Source organism: Theropithecus gelada, chromosome 9 (assembly GCF_003255815.1).
Source record: "Theropithecus gelada isolate Dixy chromosome 9, Tgel_1.0, whole genome shotgun sequence".
In the NCBI taxonomy this organism is placed as follows: Eukaryota; Metazoa; Chordata; class Mammalia; order Primates; family Cercopithecidae; genus Theropithecus; species Theropithecus gelada.
In genome coordinates, this window is record NC_037677.1 from 36,750,888 (window position 1) to 36,778,854 (window position 27,967).

General features: G+C 45.7%; 1 protein-coding gene across 2 annotated transcripts in view; it reads left to right on the forward strand.

Moving 5' to 3' along the window:
* CCDC3 (coiled-coil domain containing 3) overlaps positions 1-26,581 on the forward strand; it is a 150,913-nt gene extending 124,332 nt beyond the window's left edge. For both annotated transcript variants that reach the window (XM_025397844.1, XM_025397843.1), the window contains exon 3: positions 24,524-26,581. In XM_025397844.1, coding sequence (XP_025253629.1) covers positions 24,524-24,787 — 264 coding nt within the window. In that variant the 3' untranslated portion in view covers positions 24,788-26,581. The remainder of the gene's footprint in view (positions 1-24,523) is intronic.
* The last annotated feature ends 1,386 nt before the right edge of the window (positions 26,582-27,967 follow it).

The window sequence follows — 27,967 nt, forward strand, 5'->3', positions numbered from 1 at the left end:
ACCTGCCCAGTTCCAGGTATGGAGACAGGGTAGGGAGGGACACAGACCAGAGTCGAACACAGATGCTGCCTTCATGGAGCTCATTCTGGTGCATGGAGGACAAAAAAAAGGATATAAATGACTGTGACACATATGCCAAAGGAAAACCCATCGAGGTATCATATCACAAAATATCACATCATTGCTTCCATTCTAACTGCTGCAGGATTAATGCAAAAAGGGAGGTTCCAAGAGCCACAGGAGGCCAGAGGTGGGGGGTTCCAGGCAGTCAGGGGATCCAGGAGTGGCTTTTGAAGGTGGCATCAGATTGGCCATGCAAGGGTGCTACGTAAACTGGTGAGGAGGGCATGCCAGGAGGAAGCAGCAGGAGTAAAGACTCGGAAGTAATGTTTGGGGTATGTTTAGGCAATAACAAGTATTTCAGGGTGGCTGTAAATCAGGTATTTGTGAAAACATAATGACCGTCTATCTCATGGCGACCTCCAGTTGCCTTTGAAAGTTTCTGAGCGTAGACATGACATGCTCCAAGTGTGCTGACCTGTGTTCCCCAAGCAGGCGAACAGCACCCAGAGATTCCTTTCCCTTCTGGAAGATTAAACTTACAGATGGTGGGTCCATGGGGAGTCTCTGGAAGCCCAACTGGTTTTGTCTACCCAGTTTCTTTCCTGTGTTGTGAGGCTTTCTAAGCATCCAGATGGTCGTCTTCCACCAAATGACTTTTAAAAATAAGTGATGTACTCCAGTTCATCAAAGGATTGCCTTCTATCTCACTCACAAAGGGAGAGGGAAGGAAAGGATGTCATAAGTTTATATACTGAATATTTGGCAAGCGTCAGAACAAGAGTATGGTTTCCCGAGTTTAGAAGGCCCCGGGCTCCTCTTCTAGGCTATAAATTGGCATTTGGGGAAGCATCTCTTTCTGCACATCCCATACTATCAGATGCAACATCTAAGTGGGCATTTTCTGCCAGATTCAGCCAAAGGGAAGAGGTGAGAAATTGATGCTCGTTAGGTTCCAAAAACAGCCAGATTCCTACAGTGTACCACATCCGGGGATAACATAAACATCCTGGGTTCCTGCAGTGCGGGAAGGGGTCCAGGAAGGAGAAGAGCATGTTGCAGAAAGAAGGGCTGGGAAGGAAGGACGGGGAGGTTGTCGTCTAGAATAGAATGTGACAGCTAATGTCCAAGATGGCCTTCCAGGTGCTGGGACCTTATAAGCCTCTTCTTAAATTCTCACAGCCACCCTAACAACAGTGGCCCCATTTTGTGGAGGAGAGAATAGGTTTCTGGGGGTTGGGTCAACTGCCGAGGGAGGTACTGGGCCAATTCTAACCATGCATGTGGTTCCAAAGCATCTTCTGACACAGATGGGAGGGTGGGTCGCAGGGCCTGGGCTAGGAGGAGTTTTTGGGAACTGGCACAGATGGGAGCTCCCACCCCGGTCTGCAGCAGCCCGTCCGAGTGCAGGTGACTTGGGAGCCTGTGCTGCATGGGCAGGTTACGCTGTAGACTGGATTCACAAACAAGCACTCATGTAAGAGAGCAAAGAACCATCTGGAGAAGTGGAAGCCAGTCTGTAAAGGCAGAAGCTGAACAGATGATAAGAGGAATTAGAGTCAGAGATAAACCTTGGACTATACATGGTGGTAATGTTTGTATAATGTGAATGTCCTTAATGCTACTGAATTGTACACTTAGAAATAGTTAAGATACGGTCAGGCACAATGGCTCATGACTGTAATCCCAGCACTTTGGAAGGCTGAGGTAGGAGAGTTGAGAACAGGAGTTCAAGACCAGCCCAGGCAACATGGCAAGACCCATCTCTACATAAAATTAGCTAGGCATGGTGGCCCGCACCTGTAGTCCCAGCTACTCGGAAGGCTGAGGCAGGAGGATCACTTGAACCCAGAAGTTTCAAGACTATAGTGAGCCACGATTGGGCCATTGCACTCCAGCTGGGTGACAGAGTTAGACCCTGTCTAAAAAAAAAAAAAAGGCTACAATAAGTTTTATGGTCTAAACTACAATGCAAAAAAAATTGTTGTGCAAGATAAATAGTTCTAGAGATTGGTTGCACAACAATGTAATTGTACTTAACACTAAAGTGTACACTTAAAATGGTTAACATGGTAAATTTTATGTTATGTATATTTTGCTACCATTTTTAAGAAATCCTTTGAAAAAGTTGAAAAAGATAAGGCCTGGCTTTTCCACTGGTCAGAGAAGTCTGGCAGAGAGACGGAGCTTCCAGGTTGAAGTTCATCAGAGGGCACCGTTGGGACAAGTCGGGGAGGCGGTTGGCTGCTGAAGTTGCACAGGCCGGCTCTGGGCCCCGGGCTGACCTTCCCCACAGACGTACACAGCCAGCCTTGGGGACAGATGACAGCACAGAGGATGTATAAAGTTTACAAGTCAAAAGGTTGCCTTCTTGCAGACTAGAATGGCATTTGACGTTCATTAACTGTGAGTTTTTAAAAGCTCGGGCTGACGTCCTTCCTCAATTGCCTCCTTAATTCATTTTAAATTGAATCCCCAGACTGCTTGCAAAAGAGGGATTATGGAAGAAGATGAGAAAGCAGTCAGCTGGAAAGGTTGTTTCATATTTTGGTAACTAAAACCACGATGTCGCAGTCAAATATCATAATATGTAGCTTGCCCATGTTTTTCTTGAGAGTAGTTGGAAGACAGTTGTTCTGCAAAGAGAATGTTCTCATATGCTGCTGAGGGTTAGGGGGAGCCAAGGCTGCTGAAGCCTGCCCTCCTCCCTGAGCCCCTGGTTTGCAAAATAAATCTTCTTATTTGAAGACCTCAAGTTTTCCTAGAGGTAGTCAGTCTACCATGGAGGTTATGAGCATGGGAGTGCTACCTTTTGAGACAGACCTTCTGATTTCCCATTCAAGCTCCATCACTTGTCATGGGGACTTAGGCAAGTGACGTCAGTGCTCTGAGCTTCACTTTTATCATCCATGAAACAGGGAGAATGGTACAACCTCCCGTATGGGTGGAATGTCAGAATCTAATAAGGTATGTGTTCAAAACTTCTAACACAGTGCCTGGTATTAGTAACATTGTAAAGTTTTTAAAACTTTTAGAGTTTGCCATTAAAAGTAATGGCAAAAACCACGATTACTTTTGAGCCAACCTAATACAGAGTAAATTCTCAAAGAATGGTTTCTCCCTCACCAGAATGTAGTGAAGATAAAGTCCTCAGTCAAGGAAACTTCCTGCCCTGGGTAAATAACTGCTCCCTGCCACAGCCATGAACCAACCCTGAACTGTCCACATTTGATGTCCAAAGCCTTAGTGATATGGTTTGGCTGTGTCCCCACCCAAAGCTCATCTCAAATTGTAGCTGCCATAATTCCCATGAGTTGTGGGAGATAATTGAATCATGGGGGCGGTTCCCCCCATACTGTTCTCCTGGTAGTGAATAAGTCTCATGAGATCCAATGACTTCATAAGGTATTTCTCCTTTGACTTGGCTCTCATTCTGTCTTGCCTGCCACCACGTAAGACGTGCCTTTCACCTTCCACCATGGCTGTGAGGCCTCCCCAGCCACATGGAACTGAGAGTCCGTTAAACCTCTTTTTCTTTATAAATTACCCAGTTTCAGGTATGTCTTTATCCACAGCATGAAAACAGACTAATGCACTTAGCATGTTTAGCAGCTTCTCCTTTTTTATGGGACACAACCTTCTGCTGAGAACCCTTCTGGGCCCACTAGATGGATTTTGAGACTGGTGGCTGGGAAGCCTCAATTCCACTCATGATCAGGCTCCAAGTCCCTGGTCAAACCCCCTCTCTCTTTTCTAAGCATAGCTTTTCTTACCTAAAATGGCAACTGCCAAGTTTTGTGATCCCTGCAGGGCAAGGATTTAGTCATAGCACATCTACCTGGGAGCTGCGTGCCATCTCGGGCTAACGCCCAGCCCTCCACCCACCCCGGGCACTCTGTGGGGCTACAAGTCTGGCTGAGCATGGACGGAGCTGCAAGGCACAAAGGCATCAAGGCGACTGCAAGAGGAATACAGCCCAGGAGCCAATAATTCCTTCAAAGAGCGTGACTCTTAAAATAGTACTCATTTTTCTTTTCTTTATTTTATTTAAGATAGAGTCTCACTCTGTCGCCCAGGCTGAAAGTGCAGTGGCACGATCTCAGCTCACTGCAAACCCTGCCTCCCTGGTTCAAGAAATCCTCCTGCCTCAGCCTCCCAAGTAGCTAGGACTACAGGCACAAAACACCATACCCAGCTGATTTTTGTATTTTTAGTAAAGACAGGGTTTCACCACGTTGGCCAGGCTGGTTGCAAACTCCTGACATCAAGTGATCCGCCTGCCTTAGCCTCCCAAAGTGCTGGGATTACAGGCCTGAGCCACTGCGCCTGGCTAATAGTACTGATTTCTAGTTACACAAGCAAAGCATGTACAAATACATGATCTGTGTAAAAATGTAAGCATTGCAAGTAAAAATACAGCTTCCTTTTCACTCTAACAGTAAAGACCCCTCCAGTCTAGGCCTTTACACACGGATACATAGACCCTTAAAAAATAATTATGTGGGCATTTTAAAAACTGTGTGGTATCAGACTATAGGAATGGTGCTAGAATTTGGTATCTTTTTTTTTTTTTTGAGACGGGTCTTGCTCTGTCACCCAGGCTGGAGTGCAGTGGTGCGATCTCAGCTCACTGCAAGCTCCGCCTCCAGGGCTCACGCCATTCTCTTGCCTCAGTCTCCCAAGTAGGTGGGACTACAGGCGCCCGCCACCACACCTGGCTAATTTTTTGTATTTTTTAGTAGAGAAGGGGTTTCACCATGTTAGCCAGGATGGTCTTGATCTCCTGACCTCATGATCTGCCTGCCTCGGCCTCCCAAAGTGCTGGGATTACAAGCGTGAGCCACAGTGCTTGGCCAACTTGGTGTCTTTTTTTTTCTACTCGATAATATATGTTGGAAGCCTTTCCCCCTTCCATCTTTTTAATCGCACATAGTGTTACATAGGGTGGATGGGCTGCAGTTTATGTAACTGTACTCTTATGAATGGGCCTTAAAGTCATTCCTACTTTTTCAGTGATCATCCTGTTATGAACATCTGTGCATATTTTTCTAGATAGGTAATGAGAAGAAGGGAAAATGCGACTTTTATAGGTTAAATCCAGAATGAAGCATAACATTTTATGACTTTGTTCTCTGATTAGGAATTAGAGAAGGAATCAAGAGTGTCTTTAAGGAAAAATAATGGGCATAGAAACTGATCAGAGAACTAAAGTATAACTTTGCAATAGTCTAATAAAGTTTGTAGTGTTTGATCCATTCAAAGCATGTGTGGAACTGCAAAGGTTTCATACTATATTTGAAGATCTTTATAGAATCCTTCTGTATTTAAAAAATGTTGGCCAAGAAATTTTTGAAAAAGGAATATCCTATCACATCATGTATTATAAAACTAACTTAACAAAAGTCATATGGCATTGGAGTACTTATTAACCCATAGCTAAACAGGACAAGGTGGGTCCAATCAGACCTTAGCATACATAAGAATCCTAATAATACAGATGGGTAGGAAATGCTCCCGTATTTAATAAAATATGGGAGAATAATTGATGTGTTACTTGGAAAAGCTTTATACACTCCCTTCATACCATATACCCAACTAGATTCTAGATAAACTCAGAAATTTGAAAAATTAAACCTTCAGTCAGTATGACATTTTTAAAAAACAATTTGGCAACATAAAGCCATAATTCAAAGAAATGTTCGTAAGTTCTAGTAATTTCACTTTTGAGTGTCAGTCCTAAAGAAATAATCCTGATAAAGAAAAAGATGGCATGTCAAATTCTTTAGAAAAGTACAAAATTCAGTAACAGCCCACAGACTCAACAAAAGGACTATAGTAAAGAGTCATCTGAAATTATTACAGCCATTAGAATAATGAAACTTGGGCTGCAATGTTTTTATACCATGTACATTTTAGAAAGCAAAATTCGCACTAAAAGACACTGCGTTTCAAGAAATAGGATGTCAGCAAGATGACAAAAGAGGACTCTTCACCACTCATCTCCCATGCAGAAAATCAGTTTGCACAACTATCCCTACATGAAAACACCTTCCCAAGAGCTAGGGAAACCAGGTGAGAGATTACAGCATCTGAGTGTGGCATGGAAATAAGGACATTTCCACCATCACCTCTTCCCCAACCCCGAGCAGCACAGTATGGAGAGAGATCCTCTCCACTTGGGGGAAGGTAAGGGAAGTGAGCTCTGGACTTTGCCCCAGACCTACACTGGGCCTGCCTCAGGAAAACCCAGTGCCATGCAAGGGCCTCACAGCCCCAGACTCCAGACTGGTACCCTTGCACTGCGCATAAAGGCCTGCTCTGGCACCTGACCTGCCCAATGGACTTGGTCTCCGGGCCCAACCCACTAGCCCCAAGCTCTGGACTGCTTCCAGCACTTAGATGGCTTTCATAGCTCCAGACTTCAGGTCCACCCCAGCACCAGACAGGCCCCTGTAGCCTTACTCAGCAAGCCAGCAGCCACAGACCCAGCCTCCAGGCCAGCCTTGTGCTAGGCCAGTCGTCGTGGCCCTAGACTTCAGGCTTACTTCAGGTTCCAGACCCGATCTGAGCCAGGTTGGTCCACTTAGCTCCAGGATTTGAGCCCACCATAGTACCAGGTTGGCACCCCTGGCCCCAGGCTGGCAAATTTTTTTTTTTTTTTGAGATGGAGTCGCTCACTCTCTCTCACCAAGGCTGGAGTGCAGTGGCACAATCTCAGCTCACTGCAACCTCTGCCTCCCAGGTTCAAGCGATTCTCCTGCCTCAGGTTGGTCCACATGGCTCTAGGCTTTGAATCCACCATAGTACCAGGTTGGCACCCCTGGCCCCAGCCTGGCAATTTTTTTTTTTTTTTTTTTTTTGAGATGGAGTCTCTCTCTGTCACCCAGGCTGGAGTGCAGTGGCGTGATCTCAGCTCACGGCAACCTCCGCCTCCCAGTTTCAGGCGATTCTCCCACCTCAGTCTCCTGAGTAGCTGGGATTACAGGCATGCGCCAACGTGCCCAGCTAATTTTTTGTATTTGTAGTAGAGACGGGGTTTCACCATGTTGGCCAGGCTGGTCTCGGTCACCTGACCTCGTGATCTGCCCACCTTGGCCTCCCAAAGTGCTGGGCTTTCAGGCGTAAGCCACTGCGCCCGGCCCAGGTTGGCATCTTAAGACAGTCTCCAAGCCTGCCCAGTGCCAGGGCAGCCCCTGCAGTGCTATTCTCCAGCAGACCAGGGGTTTAGGCCTGTCCCAGGACACTCGAGTGCTAAGCCTGTCCTTGAGGACCCAGGCTCCAGGACCACCCACTGTGAACCCAGGTTCCAAACCAGCCCCCATGGTTCTAGGTACCAGTTCAGCACTCATGGACCCAGGCTCCATACCTGCCCCAGGTCCACTCAGCAGACCCTGGTGCCAGGTCAGCACCCATGGTCCCAAGAGCAAGGGTTGCCTTCATGGACCGAGGCTCCAGGTCTGTCCCAGGGCCTGGCCAGCCCCTACAGATCCAGGGTCAAAGTCCACTACAATACCTTATCAGTTTCTGTGGACCTAGGCTTCAGGCTGGCTTCCACAGTCCCAGTTAACAGGTTCACCTTAGTGGATCCAGGCACCAGGCCAGCCTACCCAAAGACTCCAGTAGCAAACCCACCCATGACCACACAAGACAGCCTGCCCAGAATCTCTGGACAGGCTATTGGTGAAAGGCTTTCTGAAACAAAGACTGAAATAAATCTCTACTTCCTCAAATGTGCAAACACCAACTTATACCCACAAGAACAATCATGGAAAAATGACTTCACCAAAGGAACAAAATAAAGCAGCAGTAACTGACTCTAAAGATATGGAGATTTATGAGCTACCTGACAAAGAATTCAAAATAATTGTTTTAAGGAAGATCAGTGACCCCACCCCACCCTACAAAACACAGAAAAACAACTGAACAAATCAGGAAAATAAATGACCCAAACAAGACATTTAATGAATGGACCACTAGACATACATAGAACATTCCATCCAACAGCGGCACAATGCACATTTTTCTCAGGTGCACACAGAGCATTCTCCAGGATAGATAATAAATTTAAAAATTCTGAAATCCTACCCAGTATCTTTTTTAACCCCAGTCCTTTGAAACCAGAAATCAACAACAGGAAGAATTTTGGGAAATTCCCAAATATGTAGAAATTAAGCAACATGTTCCTAAACACCAATGGGTCAAAGAAAAAAATTTAAAAATGTTTAAAGTATCATGAGACAAATGAAAATGGAAACACAACATACCAAAACTTATGGGATGCAGCAAAAGCAGTTCTAAGAGGGAAGTTTATAGCAATGAATGCCTGCATCACAAAAGTAAACACCTAATGTTACCTCAAGGAACTACAAAAAGAACAAACTAAGCCCAAAGTTAGAAGGAAGGAAATAATAATAAATGAGAGTAGAAAATATAGAAGATCAACAAAATAAAGAGTTGGTTTTTTTAAAAGGCAAAATTGACAAACCTTTAGCTAGACTAAGTAAAAAAAAAGACGACTCAGGCCAGGCGTGGTGGCTCATGCACACCTGTAATCCCAGCGCTTTGGGAGGGCAAGGTGGGTGGATCACTTGAGGCCAGGAGTTTGAAACCAGCCTGGTCAACATGGCAAAACCCCAGCTCTACAAAATATAAAAAATTAGCCAGGCATGGTGGTGTATGCCTGTAGTCCCAGCTGCTTGGGAGGCTGAGGCAGGAGAATCACATGACTCAGGAGGCAGAGGTTGCAGTGAGTGAGCCAAGGTCACGCCACTGCACTTCAGCCTGGGTGACAGAGCAAGACTGTCTCAAAGGCAAAACAAAAAAAAAACAACAAAAAAAAACTTCAGATAAAATCAGAAATGAAAGAGGAGAAATTACACTGATACCACAGAAATACAAATGACTAAAAAAGACTACCACAGACAATCATATGCCAACAATTTAGATAACCTACAAGAAATGGATAAATTCCTAGACACATACGACCTACCATGATTAAATCATGAATAAACAGAAAATTTGAACAGAACAATAATGAGTAAGAGGATTGAATTGGCAGTAAAAAGTCTCTCATCAAAGAAAATCCCAGGATCTGATGGCTTTGCTACTAAATTCTACCAAACATTTAAAGAAGTATACTGATTCTTCTCAAGTTCTTCCAAAAAACTGAAGAAGGAATACTTCCAAACTCACTGTACGTGGCATCACTCTGGTACTAAAGGCAGACAAAAACACTATAAAAAGCCTGTTACAAGCCAAAAATCTCTAATGAACATAGATGCAAAAGTTCTCAAGAAAATACTAGTAAACTGAATCCAACAGCACATTAATAGGATCATTTGCCATGATCAAATGACATTTATCCCAGGGATACAAGCATGGTTCAACATACACTAATCTATAAATGAGATACATCACATTAATGGAATGAAGAACAAAAACCTTATTATTTCAACAGATGCAGAAAAACCATTTGACAAAATTCAACTTCCTTTAATGATAAATTTTAACAAATTAGGTATAGAAGGAATGTGTCTCAACACAATAAAGGCCACGTAAGACAAACCCACAGCTAACATCATACTCAATGGTGAATAGTTGAAAGCTTTTTCTTCTAAGATCAGGAATAAGACAAAGATGTTCACTCTTACTACTTCTATTCAACACAGTACTGGAAGTCCTATCCAGAGCAGCTAGGCAAGAGAAGGAAATAAAGGGCATCCAAATTGGAAAGGAAGAAGTCAAATTGTCCCTGTTTGTAATGGCATGATCTTACACACAAAAAGAACCCAAAGAGTCCACCCAAAACTGTTAGAGCTAATAAACAAATTCAGTAAAGTCTGAGGATACAAAATCAACACACAAAAATCAGTAGTATTTATATGCACTAACAATGAATTATCTGGAAAAGAAATCAATAAAACAATCCTATTTACAATAGTTACAAAATAATAACATACTCAGGAATAAACTTAACCAAAATGGTGAAACCACTGTACATTGAAAACTGTAAGACATTGATGGAAAAAACTGAAGATACAAATAAATGGGAAGATATCCCATGCTCATAGATTAGAAGAATATTGTTAAAGTGTCTATACTACCAGAGTGATCTACAGATTCAATGCAATCCCCATCAAAATCTCAATGGAATTTTTCACAGAAATAGAATCATAAAATTCATATGGAGCCACAAAAGACCTTGAATAGCCAGGCAATCTTGAGGGGAAAAAAAGAAGCATTGTACTATCTGATTTCAAAATATACTATACAGCAATAGTAATCAAAGTGGGATGGCACTGGCCTAAAAACAGAAATCTACCAATGGAACAGAATAGAGTGCCAAGAAATAAATCCATGTGTATGGTCAACGGATTTTCAACAGAGATGCCAAGACAGGCAACGGGGAGAGGACAGTCTCTTCAGTAAATGGTGCTGGAAAAACTGAGTATCCATGTGCAGAGAATGAAATTAGGCCCTCATCTCACACCATATACAAAAATCAACTCAATGTTTAAAGACTTAAATGTAGACCTGAAACTGTAAACCTACCAGAAGAAAACACAGGGGCAGAGCTTCATGACACTGGTCTGGGCAAACATTTTTTGGGTATGGCCACAAAAGCATAAGCAACTAAAGGGAAAAGATGCAAATAGGATCACATCAAAGTAAAAGGCTCCTGTCCAGCAGAGGAAATGATCAACAGAGTGAAAAGACAACTTATAAAATGGAAGAAAATACTTACACACCACACATCTAATAAAGGGTTAATAACCAAAAGAAACCAAACACCCAACAGCAAGAAAGCCAATAACCCAATTAAAAAATGGGCAAAGGACCTAAATAGACCTCTAGACAACATACAAATGACCAACAGGTATATTTAGACACGTTCAACACCACTAATCAGGGACATGCAAATTAAAATGAATATGAGATATCATCTCACAACTGTTAGAATGGCTATTATCAAAAAGACAAAAGACAAGTGTTGGTGAGGATGTGGAGTAAAGGGAACCCTTGTGCAGTTGGTGGGAATGTAAATTAGTAATTATGGAAAACTGTATGGAGGTTTCTCAAAAAATTAAGAACAGAACTACTATATGATCCAGCAATCTCACTACTAGGTATACATCCAAAGTCAGTATGTCGAAGAGATATCTACACTCCCATGTTCACTGAAGCATTATTTACAATAGTTGAGATAGGGAATCAAACTAAGTGTCTGTTAATGAAGGAATCGATAAAGAACATGATGTGTATATACTCAATGGAATACTATGCACCCTTAAAAAAGGATATACTGTCATTTGTGACAAAATGGATGAAACTGGAGGATATTGAGTGAAATAAGCCAGGCACCAGTACATAGGATCTTATTAATATTTAAATGTAGAATCTAAAAGAAATGAGCTAAAAGAACCTTACGAGGAATAACTTCAAGAGATCTAATGGGCATCATGGTGGCTACAGTTAATAATGATACAATGTGTATTTGAAAATTGTTAAAAGTAGATTTTAAGTGTTCTCACCACAAAAAAAAAAAGGTAAGGTAATACATCTGTTAATTAGCCATTTCAGTGTATACATATTTCAGATCATGTTGTACACATTCAATATATATATAAATTTTGTCAATTTAAATATTTTTAAAATGTTAAATATAGTGTTTATAACCAGGTTTAAGAAATCATGCCAGTAAAATAGAAATGCTAGTTTTGAGTGATGAGATTATAGGTGACTTTTTCCCATTTCTCATTAGTTTATAATGTTCAAAAAACCATTAGCATGCATTAGTTTTACAATGTGTTATTTCATTGGGCAGTGACTCTGTTGAGTACTTACTGTGTGTCAGGCACGGTATTAGACTCTAGGGCTATGGCAGTAAAAACAAGAGATTTTTAGTCTAGTGGAAGAAAGAACAAATTAGCCATTCATAAGGAAATCCAACAATGTTATAAGCCACTGAAGAGAAGAAGGGTTATGAAATGGCCTCATTAGGAGAGGTGACTTATGGGGTGACAAGGGAACATATCTGTGGAGGTGACACAGGAACCAGGATGAGAATGAACCTGCCTTGCACAGTCATGGAATGGCCTTCCAGAAAGATGGAACAGCAAACTGTTGAAGAAGTTGCTAAGAATAACTGTGGTCATTTATAGAATGGAACAGTAATTCAGACATATTTAAAATTCTCACAGATAATATTCATGTCACAGGGGCTGGCCGCAACTATGCCCTGGGGAGGATTCTGTAATCTGCTGCCTTCCACATATAAATTTTGCCCTTGGCCGGGCTCTGTAGCTCACACCCATAACCCCAGCACTTTGGGAGGCCAAGGCAGGTCGATCACTGGAGGTCAGGAGTTTGAGACCAGTTTGGCCAACATGGTGAAACCCCATCTCTACTAAAAATACAAAAAATTAGCCGGGGATGGTGGCGGGCGCCTGTAGTCCCAGCTACTTAGGAGGCTGAGGCAGAAGAATCACTTGAACCTGGGAGGTGGAGGTTGCAGTGAGCCAAGATCACGCCACTATATTTTAGCCTGGGCAATGGAGCAAGACTCTGTGTCAAAAAAATTTTTTTTTTTTTTTTTTTTTTTGCTCTGACTAGTTATTGAAACTTGCACGTTTGCAAGGACTTGTGCCAGAAACCAAGCCAGGAAGGACAATCCTTGAATTGGCAGAAACACGTATCATTGTGCTTGTCATCTGTTGTTTATAGGTTTTCCAATAATATTTTTACCAAATAAAATATTAACTGAGAATTTATTTTGGTTATTGACTGAGTCTGGCAATATGTAGCAACAACTGCAGTCGACATTGAATGGCTTTAAGGCATACCAAATACACCATACTTTTTCTCATTATCAGTATCTCTGCTTTAAAAAGGAAAACAGCTACATAGCCAGCAAGTGGCACAACCACATTTGAAGTAAGGTCTTACTAAATCGCACCCCCGGCTCTTTCCAATCCAAGGAGAGTCAGCTCTAGGGCCACCTGTCTTGGTTCAGTAGCAGAAAACAACCTGTGTCTGGGTTTGATAAGTTCTCCCAAATAAACAGACTCTTAGCTGAAGCAGGCCCTGGATGTGACTGTGTGGACAAGTCATCAGTCTCTGAGAAGTAAACACGAACACGATCACAGCTCATAAATTCCCATCGCATTCCCCAGGAGGGCAGATGGCCAGGAGCCCTTGGGGTTTTCAGCCAGTACTGAGGATACCAGGCACACGCCCCAGCCCTCAGGAAGAAGGTGGAGCCTGGCCTTTCACTGCCTTTTTCAGTTGAAGAGCTGGAGACTGGCCCCTAATTACCTAATAGCCTAGACCCTGAAAAGTACCCCATGGAAACCAGCACTAGATTAGAGATGGGTCAGGTAGATAGCACCAATGGGGAGGGAGCAGGACAGCTTTGGCTCTGGGTCAGTGCCTGTCTAGGATCCCCCTCCTTGGGGGACCTGGTACCCTGCACTGTTAGTCCATGGTTCAGCTTCAGCCTTCCACTCTCCACAGCCTCAATCCGTGGTTCAGCCTTCCACTCTTCACAGCCTCATTGCTTTGCCCTGACGTCGGAAGGGAGAGCCTGACTTCAGAGCCCTTCCAGGACCAAGCACAGAGGTCCACAGAGCAAGGGGTAAGCTTTGACTGGACCAATGACCTATTCTTCCCTTGGGCAATAGCAAATACTCAAGACATGGAGCTTAAAGCGCTGATAGGGGGCTCAGTGTACCTCACTCAGCCAGGGCTGGCATACCCACACTCCATGGTTGGGGCAGGAAAAAGCACGGCCCCCAGGTACCCCACTGGCAGCCACCGGTCAACTGCTGGGGATGGTGGGGAGAAGACATCATTGGGTCCTTTTGCCCTTCCTCCCCTGTAGCCTGGGATGCCACAGAAGCTAAGCACACATCAGAGGGCCGATGGTCACCTCTTTATCTTTACAGAAACCCAAGATTCCAGAGACCATGAATGGCACTCTTCCTTCCCAAAGGAAGCCTGCATCAGCCAGGCTGTAGTGCCCTCATAGCCCTCCTGCTGTTTTCATGGGAGAGAATTAACTGGCCGTGACTGGCTAAGGACTGAGGTGCCCCCAAGGAGGCTTTGACCAAACAAGCAGAGGCATCCAAGGTTGGAAGATGTCTTTCAGATGCTGTAACTCACAGGACCATGAGTGTCCAAGGACACCAGGTAGATGGAGCCTTGCACCTAGACCAGTGCCCCATCCACTGTGATGTGGATTTTCTGGGAACCTAAAAAAAAAAAGTAGAACATCTTCCTTCCCACTTCACCTGGACGCCTTCTCTGCACTCACCATGGACAGTGGTCAGCATTAAGAAATCACAGTTCTGGCCAGGCCCAGTGGCTCACACCTGTAATCCTAGCACTTTGGGAGGCCAAGGCAGACGGATCACGAGGTCCGGAGTTTGAGACCAGCCTGGCCAACATAGTGAAACACCGTCTCTACTAAAAGTACAAAAATTAGCCAGGTGTGGTGGCGGGCGCCTGTAGTCCCAGCTACCTGGGAGGCTGAGGCAGGAGAATTGCTTGAACCTGGGAGCCGAGATCGCACCACTGCACTCCAGCCTGGGCAAGACTGAAACTCCGTCTCTAAAACAAAAACAAAAAATCACAGTTCTTAGCCAAGGGTGATTTCAGTACCCTTCTAGCCCTTGCTAGTTCTAGAAAAAGGATTGAGAGAGTATTCCTTGACCTAGTGTTTCCCAGGCTTCTTTGTATCACAGACAAGAGAAAATGTTTGCAAAACTCCCTGGGAGAAACACAGGAGGCTGCTCATAACTGAGCAGCCTAGACACTCACTCTTGTTGTCTATTCTTGCTGCGTGTTGGAGATCTCCACCAGAGGCCAATGAGATGTGGGGTAAAACAAAGTTAGGGAGGTTTAATGCCAGACCAATGTGCACAGCTGATCCTAAGCATTACATTAGAGAGGAAGCCATAATATGCAGCATTCCTGAACCTTTTTTAACCAGAGCCACCCTTTTGGTCCCCATGTAAACATCTCATGAAATGAGTGTCCTGGAGACTCCACTTTGGGAAACCTTTCTAGTAGATTTATCTGAAGACATGGCTTTATGATCTCTGTACTGGAACTTAGCTAATAAACCCCCCTTTCCTGTGACGGCAGGCAATTCACCCAAGACAGCTCAGTGTTTCCTGGTTTTAATCATGGGCCATCAACAGGACTTAACCCCTGGCCGTTTAAGATCTTGTCCCCCTCACCCTCCCTTCCCACATCCAGCTGCTACTGCAATCCAACTCTCAGCAGGGCTGGCCCTGGCCCCAGCTTCTGAAATGTGATCCCTTCTCCTGCATTTACCCAGGTTTTCCATCATCTAGCATCTCCCCTCCCAAAATGGATTTCTTTTTTCATCTGCATCATGTCCCACAATTCTTAAGGGATTTTGTATGGGGATGTACAAAATAACCTAGTCAGCAGGGGATGGGCAGGTGGGGGCAGGCAGTAAAGAAAGTAAGGAAAATGCACCAAGTTCAGGGCTCCTTAAATCTAGCTCCCAGATCTTACCAGAACAAATGGTCAAAACTAACTTTCTTCTTTTTTCTTTGAGACAGTCTTGCTCTGTCGCCCAGGCTGGAGTGCAGTGGTGCGATCTCGGCTCACTGCAAACTCCTCCTCCCGGGTCAAGTGATTCTCCTGCCTCAGCCTCCTGAATAGCTGGGAGTACAGGTGCCCACCACCACACCTGGCTAATTTTTGTATTTTTAGTAGAGATGGGGTTTTGCCATTGTTGGCCAGGCTGGTCTCAAACTCCTGACCTCAAGTGATCCTCCCGCCTCAGCCTCCCAAAGTGCTGGGATTACAGGTGTGAGCCACCACACCTGGCAAAACTAACTTTATTCCTGGGAAATGGAGCTTCACAGGGATGATGGTGAATCCAACCCCAGCATTAAAAGGTAGCTCCAGCTTCTTCACTGGTTGTCCATTTTTGAGTCATTGAAAATGACTTGCTTCTATTTCAACCTGCGTCCCTTCATCCATTTATTAAAAGCGCTTACTGCATGCTAAGTGTAGATGCAAGAATGAAAAGATGGAGCCGTTGTGTTCAAGGGACTCAGTCTGGGAGAGAGTCAGGCTAGCCAACAGTTAAAGCCCTATGTGATAAACTTGACAATGGAACCAGGAAAAGATGACAGGGCTCTTCCTTATAGGAAGACTTCAGGAGGAACCAGGAAGGCATCACAGAGGAGGTGACTCTTGAACCAAGACTTGGAGAAGTAGAATGTCATCATTTGGTTAAGGTGTGAGCTGTGGGTGAGCAGAGATTAGTGGAAGGAATTAGATGCAAAAAATCATAAGACACTCAAGAGGACCTAGTATGGTGAGAGAGGAGTTCCAGCAGCAAAGGTCAAGCTCAGGCGAACAACAATCACAAAAGCTTCGTGTGTCCTTCATCCTACACCAGGTGCCACATCAGATGCTTTACCCTTATCATCTGATTTCATCTTCAGAGCAGTTCTAGGGAAGAGGCATTATTAGGCCCATTGTACACATGAGGTAACTTGAGCCAAGACAGGTTCATTGACTTAAGGGACACCCCACTGCCCGATGGTGGGGTTGAGTGGGCTCCCTGAACCGTGGATTCTAACAGGTATCTGGGTATGTGGAGTGTGGAATCCTTTAAGGCAGAATTCAGTCCCAGAGTTGCCTAACTCCAAAACCCCTTCCTACCCATGCTGCCTGGCTGCCTCCTCCCTGAGCAGCATCAGGAAGCAGATGCAAGAGAGGCTGCCATGGCCCGGCCCAGCTAGGCCGGGTGCTGCCTCATGGAAAGAGAACTCCTGCCCAACCTCTTCCCTGATCCATCTCCACCCTCCTCTTCATTTGCCTCCCCTCCAGCCACAGCCTGGGCATGAGCGTTCCCTTGGTTTGGGCTCTTGGCACCAGGGACGCAGCTCTTTTGACTTTGGGTGGAGCAGAGAACGAGCTGCCAAGCCACACGCAGCCAGAGGCATCTCAGGTTGTCCCTCCAGACAGTCCTCGGAAGAACTGCCCTGCTGTCACTTCCCAGCTTTGGGAGTTTTCTCAGCATCTCTGGGCATCCTTCAGCCTGGTCCTGTCTAGTCATTCAGGAAACTGTTCCGCATGGACGTGGCTCTCTGCCCACCTCCTCACAGATCTCTGTCTCTAAAGGGTTTTAAAGGATGGAGGAACAAAGCTGCATTTCCAACCTGTTTATGGAAAAGGCCAAAAGACACTGTGGAGGACATGGGTGGAGGCCCAGTGGCTTCCCATCAAGCTCCCCAGAGTCCCTGAATCATGCAAATGATGAAGGAATCTTGGCCTCTGCCCTCCACTGGGTCAGAAAACACAGCGCCATGTAAACTTTTCAGAATTAACCAACTGCAGGACCACAGCAATCCCCTACAGACCCTTCTCCACACTGAGAGTTGATGTTCCCAAGCAGGACACAGGGGCAGGCTCTAGGCACATCTGTCCCATGTCAAGGGATGCATTTTAGAAACAGTTGGTCAGTCGTGTTGGGAAGAGCTGGTTTGTTAATTTCCACCTGGAGCCAGTTGCAAACATTGGCTGCAGTACATTGAGATGGAGTCAATGGGACCTTTGACAAGGATCATGGAGACCTTGAACCATGACCTGGCAGCCAAAGCCATCATCACAAACCAGCGTCTGAACGTGGTGGGAAAGGGGTGAGATGTGGGCAGTGAGGTTCTTGGGAGTCTCTGGCACCAGGTGTTTTTTTCAGTACCTTTGCCCTTCATCCATTCTTTGCCTATAGACAAGCTGCCCTCCAAACCCATCCAATTCCCACCTCCGTTTGCCTTGAGCCGCTCTTGAGATTAAGATTCAGCATCTCTTCCTTGTAAAGGGCCAGATTTTAGGTTTTGTGGAATCAGCTGTTGCAGCTACTCAATTCTGCAACTGTAGCACAACAGCTGCCACAAACAAAACATAAACTGATGAGTATAGCTATGTTCTAATAAAACTTTATTCACAAAAACAGCAGGGGGCCAGATGTGGCCCATAGGCCAGCGTTTCCTGATCACTGCTCTGGGTTTTCTTTTTCCTTCCTTCTCATTTTTGAATCCCGAGAACAGGAACAAAGTGTTAAAAAGGCAAGCTATTCATCTGTGTTGTTGCTTTTGGACTGTTCTTCCCTTATATTTTTGCATTTCAGAAAGTACACTTTGTCTTGTCTTTATAGGTGGTTATTTAAATTAAAAGCAGCTGTGAAAGGCAAGAATCCTCTTGGTGACTCTTTGGTCTATCTGGTGCCATGAGATAGTTTTTTAAAAACGTACTGTCTTTTTGTTTAGCTTGATACAAACTTGCTATATTGCAGAATAACTGGGGAAGACTTTCTGCATCATACAGCACCAGGCACAGAATAAATGCTTCTTGCCAGAATGAATGAATACATGGAAGCCAAACCGTTCGGAAATGACAGAGGTGATTCTAGATGGTATCATGGATATAATTCCTTAACTGCTCAAGATGTTGATTGTGAAACTTTGTCACACCTGAGCTTCCCGGGGAAACCAGAAAACTTATACGAAGACTTCAGGTAGAGACCCGGGTGAAGAGCTCTCCGCGGACTTGTCCCGTAACTGGAGACAGGTGACCAAAAAAGGCCATGTTAAGGCCACTCAGTCTCATGGATGCATAAGCACCTATCTTGCCATCCCTCCCCGTTGGCCTGTGGTCCTAGGGATAGAGGGGGATTAATAACTAGTGAGCCTGAGTCAGTTTTGCTCTGTAACTTAGGCTGGAGTGTAGTGGTGCAATCATGGCTCACAGCAGCCTTGAACTCCCAGGCTCAAGTGATCCTCTAGCTTCAGCCTCCCAAGTAGCTGGGACCACAAGTGACCACCACTATGCCAGGCTATTTTTTATTTTTATTTTTTAGAGATGGGGGTCTCCCTGTGTTTCCCAGGCTGGTCTCAAACTCCTGGGCTCAAGCAGTCCTCCCACCTCAGCCTCCCAAAGCGCTGGGATTACAGGCATGAGCTGCCACGCCCGGCCTAGTGAGCCAGTCTTGCCTGGTGATTTAGTCCTCGTGGCCAGGTGAAACCACCAGATGCTCCCTCCTCCAGCTCCCATGAAATACTCATGGGAAGTATACAGACCGATGACTGGAAAACAGTCATGATAAAATGAAAAGGGGAAAAAAAATTAGAACAGAAAACCGAATAACAGCAAGACTCCAGTTTTCTTTGAAATAGTTACCTATTTACACCCATAGAAACAATACTAGGAAGAAATAGATTACAATGTCCACAGTGATTATCTCTGTACCATAGAATCATTGATTTTGATTTTCCTTTTGTTACTCCCATATTTTAAAAAAATGTTTTCCTACAATCAATGTGTGCTTTGATGGTTTTAAAAAGGGTTATTTTAGACAGATAAGGTGGAATGGATATCCCAGCCTAACGTTTGTCTTTTTGAAAATAAAAGAGCAGGCTCCCAGGGCAATCTTCCCATCTGTCCTGAGGCAGGCATCCTGTTGGCCACATGGAAACTTCCAGAGAAAAGCTCTGGACAGGCAAATGCCAAAGGTACCCAAGCACCTGGGAGGCGCTGAGTGCTGCAGCCCTGAGCGGGGCCTGCCTGTGAGGAGTCTGTTGCTTCGGGCTGCCCTGTAGGACTTTCTTTGGTTCTTCTTCAAAGAAAATATGGCAGTACCTGTTTCAGCTTGGCCTGGCCTTTCCCTGCTCTTCTCAGTTTACCAAAAAATACCACAAAGTAAAATGAACAAATAGCATGTCTGGACCTTTTTTTCTTTTTAAAGCAGTTTTAAAAGGAGATGGATTTCATTTGGAAAGCATTCCAAAGAAAGGAGCGTTTCTTAAAGAAACACACATTTTGGAAAGCACAGCTCTCCTCTAGAAATTCTTGCTTTCTTAAACACAGGATTTTCTTTTGAGGTGATAGTTGGGTTGCCAGAGGGCTTCACCGGCTTTATCCGCTCCATCGGCAGTGGCTTGGTTTGCGTTAGCCACAATTCACATGACACAGGCTCCCCCTACTCAGAGGCATGGCCCACTTTGCTGCAGAGATACAGACCTGCCTGCTCTCCTGGGTCATGGCTGTGCTATGTTGGTCATGTCAGATACCTTACTAGAGTCCTTTGATGTCTTTTGCTCCTACTCAAACCCTACCCATGTTAGAGGCCATGAGGACCAAAGAATGGCATGTTCACTAAGGAACTCCACTCATCCCATCTGCCTTTGCACATTCACCTTTGCTTGGGTATTTATCATTCCCATCTCAGTGATCCTCTCCCTCCAGATACACACACAGATGCACTTCAAGGCGTCCCTCTGTTCCATCTTGGTTTTTACGGCCTGGGTCAAGGTCATCCTTTTGTCTGGGCTCTAAGTCTTGCTGGAGGTGAAATTCATCCTCTTGCTCCCCTGGAGAACAGCTGTGTCCATAGTCGAGGGCTGACTATGAAGAATGTTGTGTCTTAGAACTCTTAACACGTGATCACTCAAGTCCCAGCATCCTCCTCTATTTTTCATGATTTTTAAACGCAGCTTCTGAAGACCGTCATCGAGCCTGCCTTCAACTCCTCTTTGATGTTATGTTACAGCCACTATTGGGTTCTATTCTTTGAAAATTTGAGCAAGCAACCTTCCAAAACCCCAATACTCTTGCTGCCATGGACTTTGTCTGGACTTTTTTGTCTTGTTCTTGGTTGAAGAATCTACCATAACTTGTAGAAAACTCATGACTTAATGGGGGAGTATCAATATACAGTGCTCAGCCTGGTACTTGGCCATATGAAAGCCTAAGTTACATAGCTAATATCTATCCACAAGACAATAGAAATACTGTCAGTTCTCCCAGGAATTTCCCATGCCCACCTTCCATCTTTTTGGGGGGGGGGGGGGTCTCATTTTGGCCAGAAGAGGGCAGTGTTGCACATACGGTCTCCCCTGTAACAGCGGCTTCCCCAGGAGCCCAGAGTTTCTTACTAAATGACAGGTATTACTGGAACATTCCACTTGGCTCCTTTTTCTTAACTGTAGGCCTAAAATGGCCAGGGCAGCAAGGATGCAAAAATCAATGTGAACCAGGCCTTCAGGAGCTTGTGACTTGTGAATGTCAAGGCCCTTGAGTCACATTCTCCTAGTGCCACCAGGTACTTGGTGTGTGGGTGTGAATAGCTACAGCGTGCCTTAGAGGCTGGAGAGGGGGACACATTACATACACAGGGAAACCTGGTGGAAAGCATCGCGAGAGGGGACCACAGAGGGCTTCCAAGATGGCCAGGCGGAGCTGGGGAGAACAGCGCTCCAGGCAGAAGGAAAAGCCTCTTGGATGAGAAAGCAGATGTGTTGGAGGAAGAGCTGGGTGAGACCCAGTGTGTCTTGGGTCTTAAAATGTGGGAACAGAAGGAAGAACAGTAAGACTGGAGATGTTGGCCGGGTCCAATCACAAAAGGTAAAGGCTTTAGATTTGACTCTATCCTATCATCACAGCTAACAGTTAGTGAACATTTACTGTGCACCAGGGCATGGTTCTAAACATTTTTCAAGTTAACTCATGGAATCCAACAACCATGATCATCCCATTGCAAGTGGCCAGGTTCCCTGAGATGGAGGCTTTGGAATAAGAGGTGCAGGTGGGCCGGGTACAGTGGCTCACGCCTGTAATCCCAGCACTTTGGGAGGCTGAGGCAGGCAGATCACGAGGTTAGGAGATCGAGACCATCCTGGCCAACATGGTGAAACCCCATCTCTACCAAAAATACAAAAAAATGAGCCGGGCCTGATGGCTTATGCCTGTAGTCCCAGCTACTACTTGGGAGGCTGAGGCAGAATTGCTTGAACCCGTGAGGTGGAGGTTGCTGTGAGCCAAGATCACACCACTGCACTCCAGCCTGGCGACAGAGCAAGACTCGGTCTCAAAAAAAAAAAAAAAAAAAGTGTAGGTGGTGTTTTTAAGAATGCTCCTGGGATTAATACCTGGGGAGGAAAAGAGCAAGAACAGGTGGAGGCAGACATCGACCTGTGATCCAGTCTCAACAAAGGTGGTAGCCTACCCCAGGACACCTAGCAGTGGGGACTGCCCTTCAGAGATCTTCCAAGTTGGGATGAGGGGTCTTGGTCTTCATACACCGGTATCAACCAGTCATTGGATACAGGTGCTCCAAAGAAGGGGCCGTGACCTTGGGCAGCTCTCTTAGGCCAGGGTCAGTTTCCGGAGAGAGACTCAGCTTAGGGCTATCAGTTTGCAGCACTCCAAGAAGCTGGGGAAATCAATCCTTTAGTACTGAAGTGGGTTCTGGCTAATGCAGCCCAGAGTCCACTACTCTGAGCCTAGGAAGCTTCCCAAGGTCTCAGGTCACTCGTCAGTGCAAGAGGCAGGACTGGAAACCAAAGCAGCCGGCCACAGGGTCTGAGCTCTTCTCCAGTCACCACCATACTGCAGTGTAGATAGTGGGGCTCAATGGAGATTATTTTATTTATTTATTTTATTTTTTATTTTTTTTAAGATGGAGTCTCTGTCACCCAGGCTGGAGTGCAGTGGCGCAATCTCGGTTCACTGTAAGCTCCACCTCCCGGGTTCACGCCATACTGCTGCCTTAGCCTCCTAAGTAGCTGGGACTACAGGCATCTGCCACCACACCTGGCTTTTTTTTTTTTTTTTTTTTTTGTATTTTTAGTAGAGACGGGGTTTCACCGTGTTAGCCAGGATGGTCTTGATCTCCTGACCTCGTGATCTGCCCACCTCAGCCTCCTAAAGTGCTGGGATTACAGGTGCGGGCCACCGCACCCGGCCCAACTTGATGGAGATTTCTAAGCAAGAGGAAAGTTGAGGCTCAAGTCTTTCTTTGGGAATGTAGCTTTTGATGAGGTAAAATGGGTGGAAGGAGAAAGACTGGAGATGAGAATACCTCTTTTTATATATAGGTTCACACATATATAAAGGAAATGCCAGCCTTATTACTGTATTAACCCGTTCTCACACTGCTAATAAAGACCTACCTGAGACTGGGTAACTTACAAAGGTTTAATGGACTCACAGTTCCACATGGCTAGGGAGGTCTCACAATTGTGGTGGAAGGTGAATAGGCTCAAAGTCATGTCCTGACATGATGGCAGCCAATAGAGCATTCAGGGGAACTGCCCTTTCTAAAACCATCCGATCTCGTGAGACTTACTCACTGTCACGAGAATAGCACAGGAAAAACCCACCTTCACGATTTCATTACTTCCCACTGGGTCCCTCCCATGACACATGGAAATGATAAGAGCTACAATTCAGTATGAGATTTGGGTGGGGACACAGCCAAACCTATGAAATACAAAATTCAAAACATACAAAAGTGAAAATGAATCTTCTTACTCCTGTCCTCTCTGCTCCCTGGATACGGCCATCCTTACCCGTTTCTTGCATGTGCTTCCAGAGCTAGTATATGCATATTTAAACAGACACAGACGGGTGCCATATTTCACACTCTTGGTATCACACTATACACACTGTTCTGCACAGCTTTTCACTATGAACACCACTTACACATTGCTACGCCACCATTCACACGGAGCTGTCTTATTCCTTTAAAAACGGCAGACCTTTGCATTGTATAGATTCACTATAATTTAATGAACCAGACCTCTGTTAATGGATATTTTTGTTCCCAATCTTTTAGTAATGCCATAATGTTTGCACATGTGGCAGCCTGCACATATGAGAGTATTTATATGAGAGAGTCCCAGAATTACCAGATGAGAGGGTATATGCAGTTATTTTGACAGAGCCAAATCGGTTTTTATAAAAGTCAACCCTCTCCTCCCAGTATGATAGCACCTGTTTTCCCAAATCCTGACTCTGAAATTTTGCCAATATGTGAGAAAGAGTAATTCACTGTGTCTTTCATTTTTTTTAAATGTTATTATGAGTGGGGCTAAGCATCTTTTAATACGTTTAAGAGATATTGACGTTTTCTTTCCTGTGAACTATCCACCTTCTGTGTGCTGGCCAGCCCAGCTGAAGGGAGCAAACAGAATCCCTTTTTGCCGAAGGCAACCCCTCCCTTCAGTCGGACAGGCCAGCATTGATCAGAGCCTTTGTTAATTAGGTAACCTGATTCCCCCCCATCCCCAGGACTGTCCACCTTCTCTGTGCATTTCTGGTTTTGGTCTTTTACCAAAGCGGGGCTCTTTCCTTTTTGCTATGCATGACAAAAATTCAGAATATCCTTTGAAAACGACATCTTCCAAGGAAGCCAAGTATGGAAAGCAAAACGGAGGCTCTATATTTGAGGCCAGGGCGGGATTCACAGGGTGGAAGGCAGGGAATGTCACCGTCAAGGACATCCGGGGGTTTATCCCCATCCTGGGGTGGGGAATCGGGGTCTGTGTTGCTGTCAGCACTTGGGGAAGCTTCTGGGACTCCCCTGCCCCCAGCACAATTTCTGGGACTCACCTCCTCTCTGCACGCTCTCTGCCTCCAGCTCATGTGCTCCTCGGTGCAGAAGGCCCTGTTTGAGGAGGAGGACCACGTCAAGAAACTGCAGCAGAAAGTGGCCACCCTGGAGAAGCGCAACCGGCAGCTCCGGGAGCGGGTGAAAAAGGTCAAGAGGTCCTTGCGGCAGGCACGTAAGAAGGGCCGCCACCTGGAGCTGGCGAACCAGAAACTCAGTGAGAAGCTGGCGGCGGGCGCGCTGCCGCACATCAACGCCCGGGGGCCCGTGCGCGCCCCCTACCTGCGCGGGTGATGGGCCCGGGGGCTGCCGGGTGTGCAGGGCCAATCCTGGCGGTAATTGAGAATGAGTGAGGTTTTGTACATGCAGCTGTTTCAAGCGTTGTAGGAGTTTTTGTTTTTAATCACGCATTCAGTAGAGTCTAAATGGATAAAATGCAAGGCTTGCTTTCCCCTTGGGTGCTGGCCTCAACGTCAGACCCCACGCGCTGCCCCTTCCTGGCCTGATCCCAGACACAGTGCCTGGCAGTCCAGAAGCAGCGGGATCCCTGAGTGCTGTGTGCTCGCCTGCAGAGCGGCCTAGAAAGAACTCTGACTGGGGAGAGAACACTTTAGAATCTCTAGTGTAAAAGACATCAACGTGCTTAGCCTTTATTTCAGAAGAAAATCAGAGTGGTTCTGAGCTCCCCAGTCCAGGACAACCACTAGTCCTGATGAGTGAGCTGACCCTAGTGCTCGAACCTGCTGCCACCTTACTGTACATCTTTGGAAGGGGATGGTGGCCTTGCACCCGAGATGCCTGAAAATCAACACGTGCAGGGCCTCCCTATCCAGCCAGCATTTTCCTTCCAGCGGAGGCAGGTGAAGACTTAATAAGCTCATCACAGGGGAGGGAATTGAATTAGGAGCAGGGCAGCAGGTAATTAAACAAGATAAATTATACCTGATTTCCAACACCAGCTACGACGAGATGAAGATGATACCTATGGGTCATGTTAACACGGGGGCAACTGCCTTGATCGGCCTGCCATGGGTCATCAAACTGCTTCCTAAATTGAGAGAACCTGAGCAATCTCTCAGCCACTGCTATCGTCTAACTTCTTGTTTGCTCAGTAATTGTTTTCTAATGTCTCTGAATTCAAAGTGAGGTGCCCCAAGACGCTGTGAACTTCTGCAAAGACACCTCCTTACCTATTGGGATCGGGTGACGTGACCTCACTCCCAGCCAGGCTCCCAAAGGTCTCATTCCAGCCATTCCAATCTCTTCTTTATACAAACACTTTCCCCCAACAAATCTTGTTTGTTTCGATAGGAATACTTGTACATCAGGGCACTTCTCCTTATGTCCGTTCCTTACACCACCGAAGCACTTCTTCGCCTTTCCGGAAAGAACACTTTTAAGACAGTACTATAAGTAAACATGAGAGTATTCACTATACTTATGGCTCAGGCACATTTGAGCAGGTCCCAGTTGTGTGATTAAGAAGTCAACTGAGTGGCCTTTTCTGGGTTATCTTCTGATCGTGGCCTTTCAACCCAACAAGGGCCCTTCCCTGCTGTTCCACTGATAAAGGCTCCTGGCCCTTCATCAGGATCTGTCCCCCAGAGACCACCCAGACACTGCAGGGCCTGGTGATGCTGTCCTCTGCACCGGAAATGACAGGCACTCTCAGATTTCCACTCTTCCGCCTGTAGGAAAGCTGGGTGCTTCTTGTTCTGACAGCCAGTCTGGCGAGATGAGTCTTATGCCGCTTGAGTCTTGGTGGCAGGCTGCTATCCAAGGGGGAGAAGTCTCTGCTCTGCTCTGGACTGGACAGAAGAGAGACTTTTACCCCAGGGCACTCACACAGCCAAGCTTCTGCCACCACTTCATTAGCTGTATTCTCCATAGTGTGGTGTAATAGCAGGTGTGTCTTCTAGTGTATTCCTACTGGGGACATTTCCTCAAAGCAGTTTTGCTCCCCTGCAAGGGAATGGTCAGCCTAAGGGTGATGTACAGCCCGTGCTTGGAGAACCGTGGAAGCTGCACCCCTACAGGTGCATTCTGTTCTGCTTTTGCAATAAATACGAGCGGCGATTTCAACCACAACAGTGAGATGATGAGTGTTTCTTTTGGGTCAGGGAGATTTCAGGATTTCCAGCTTTGGCCTGGAAAAGCGATTTAGATCCTCTGGGGAAATGCCTGTGAGTAACACCTGGGGCATTGAGGAGCCTGAATTCAAGCCTGCTCTGCTGTCCCTGTCTGGATGTGGCCTCACCCCGTCTCGCCCTGAGGTTTCCGTTTCTCAACACACCTGCAGAAAAGCAGTGTTCTCCTGCCTGGCTCCTCACAAGGGACAAGCAGCAACATTAATCGATGTCTTCAGAAAAGTACACTGAGATCTGCTGCCAAAGGGGACTCCCCAGACCCCTGTTATCTGCTGCACTGTCATCTTCTGCTGCCCTTGTCATCTGTTAATTGTAGAAATATATTATGCTTCACACTCTAATAATTACTCAGACCTTGACTCACTGTAGCCAGCCTGTCTGGACACTATCTCCGAGATCCAGGCCATTGTTTACTTTCCCTTTGTGGTACGAGGAGCCCAGGAGACTTCCAAACTCACATAACAAGAGCCAGGTAGAGTCTAGAATCTTCAAACTGCAGTTTCCAGAAATCAAGATAGCAGCATGTGGGCCATAGCTAGCATGGGTTTAAATTCTTGACCTATAAGAGTTTGAGACCAGCCTGGCCAACATGGTGAAACCCTGTCTCTGTTAAAAATACAGAAATTAACAGGGTGTGGTGGTAGGTAGTCCCAGCTACTCAGGAGGCCAAGGCAGAAGAATCACTTGAATCTGGGAGGCAGAAGCTGCAGTGAGCCGAGATTGTACCACTGCACTCCAGCCTGGGCAACAGAGTGAGACTCCATCTCAAAAGAAAACAAAACAAAACAAACAAAAAATTCTTGACCTAAGCCATGGCCAAAACCCCCAGAAAGTCCATTTATTTAACCACAAAGCCAAGAAAGCCAAACATCAGATGTAGGGCAACTTAGGTTGAAGTCATAGCCTTACCAGAACTCATAGAAAAATCTCAGTAACTCACTTGAAATGAGGGGGACCTCAAAAATCTTAATAGATATATTCAGTCCAATTCCCCTCAACTCATAAACCCTACTGGGCTTTCCTGCTAGCAGAAACAGCAGCTCCCTCCCTGTCTGATGAAGCTGTCCTTACCTTGCTTAAGGACCGCACATGGCCTTTCCTGAGATACTTACTGTGTGTAAAGAGCCGAATTGTCTTCACGCTCCACTCTTGGGACCAGCTACATGATTTGCAGGACCCCAGTGCAAAATGACAATTCACAGCCTGTTATTAAAAAAATTGAGAATTTCAAGGAAGCAACAGCAAAGCATTAAACCAAGTGTGGGACCCTCTGAAGCACAATGCTCTGTGTGACTGCATGGTCAAAGGCCCGTGAAACTGGCCCTGC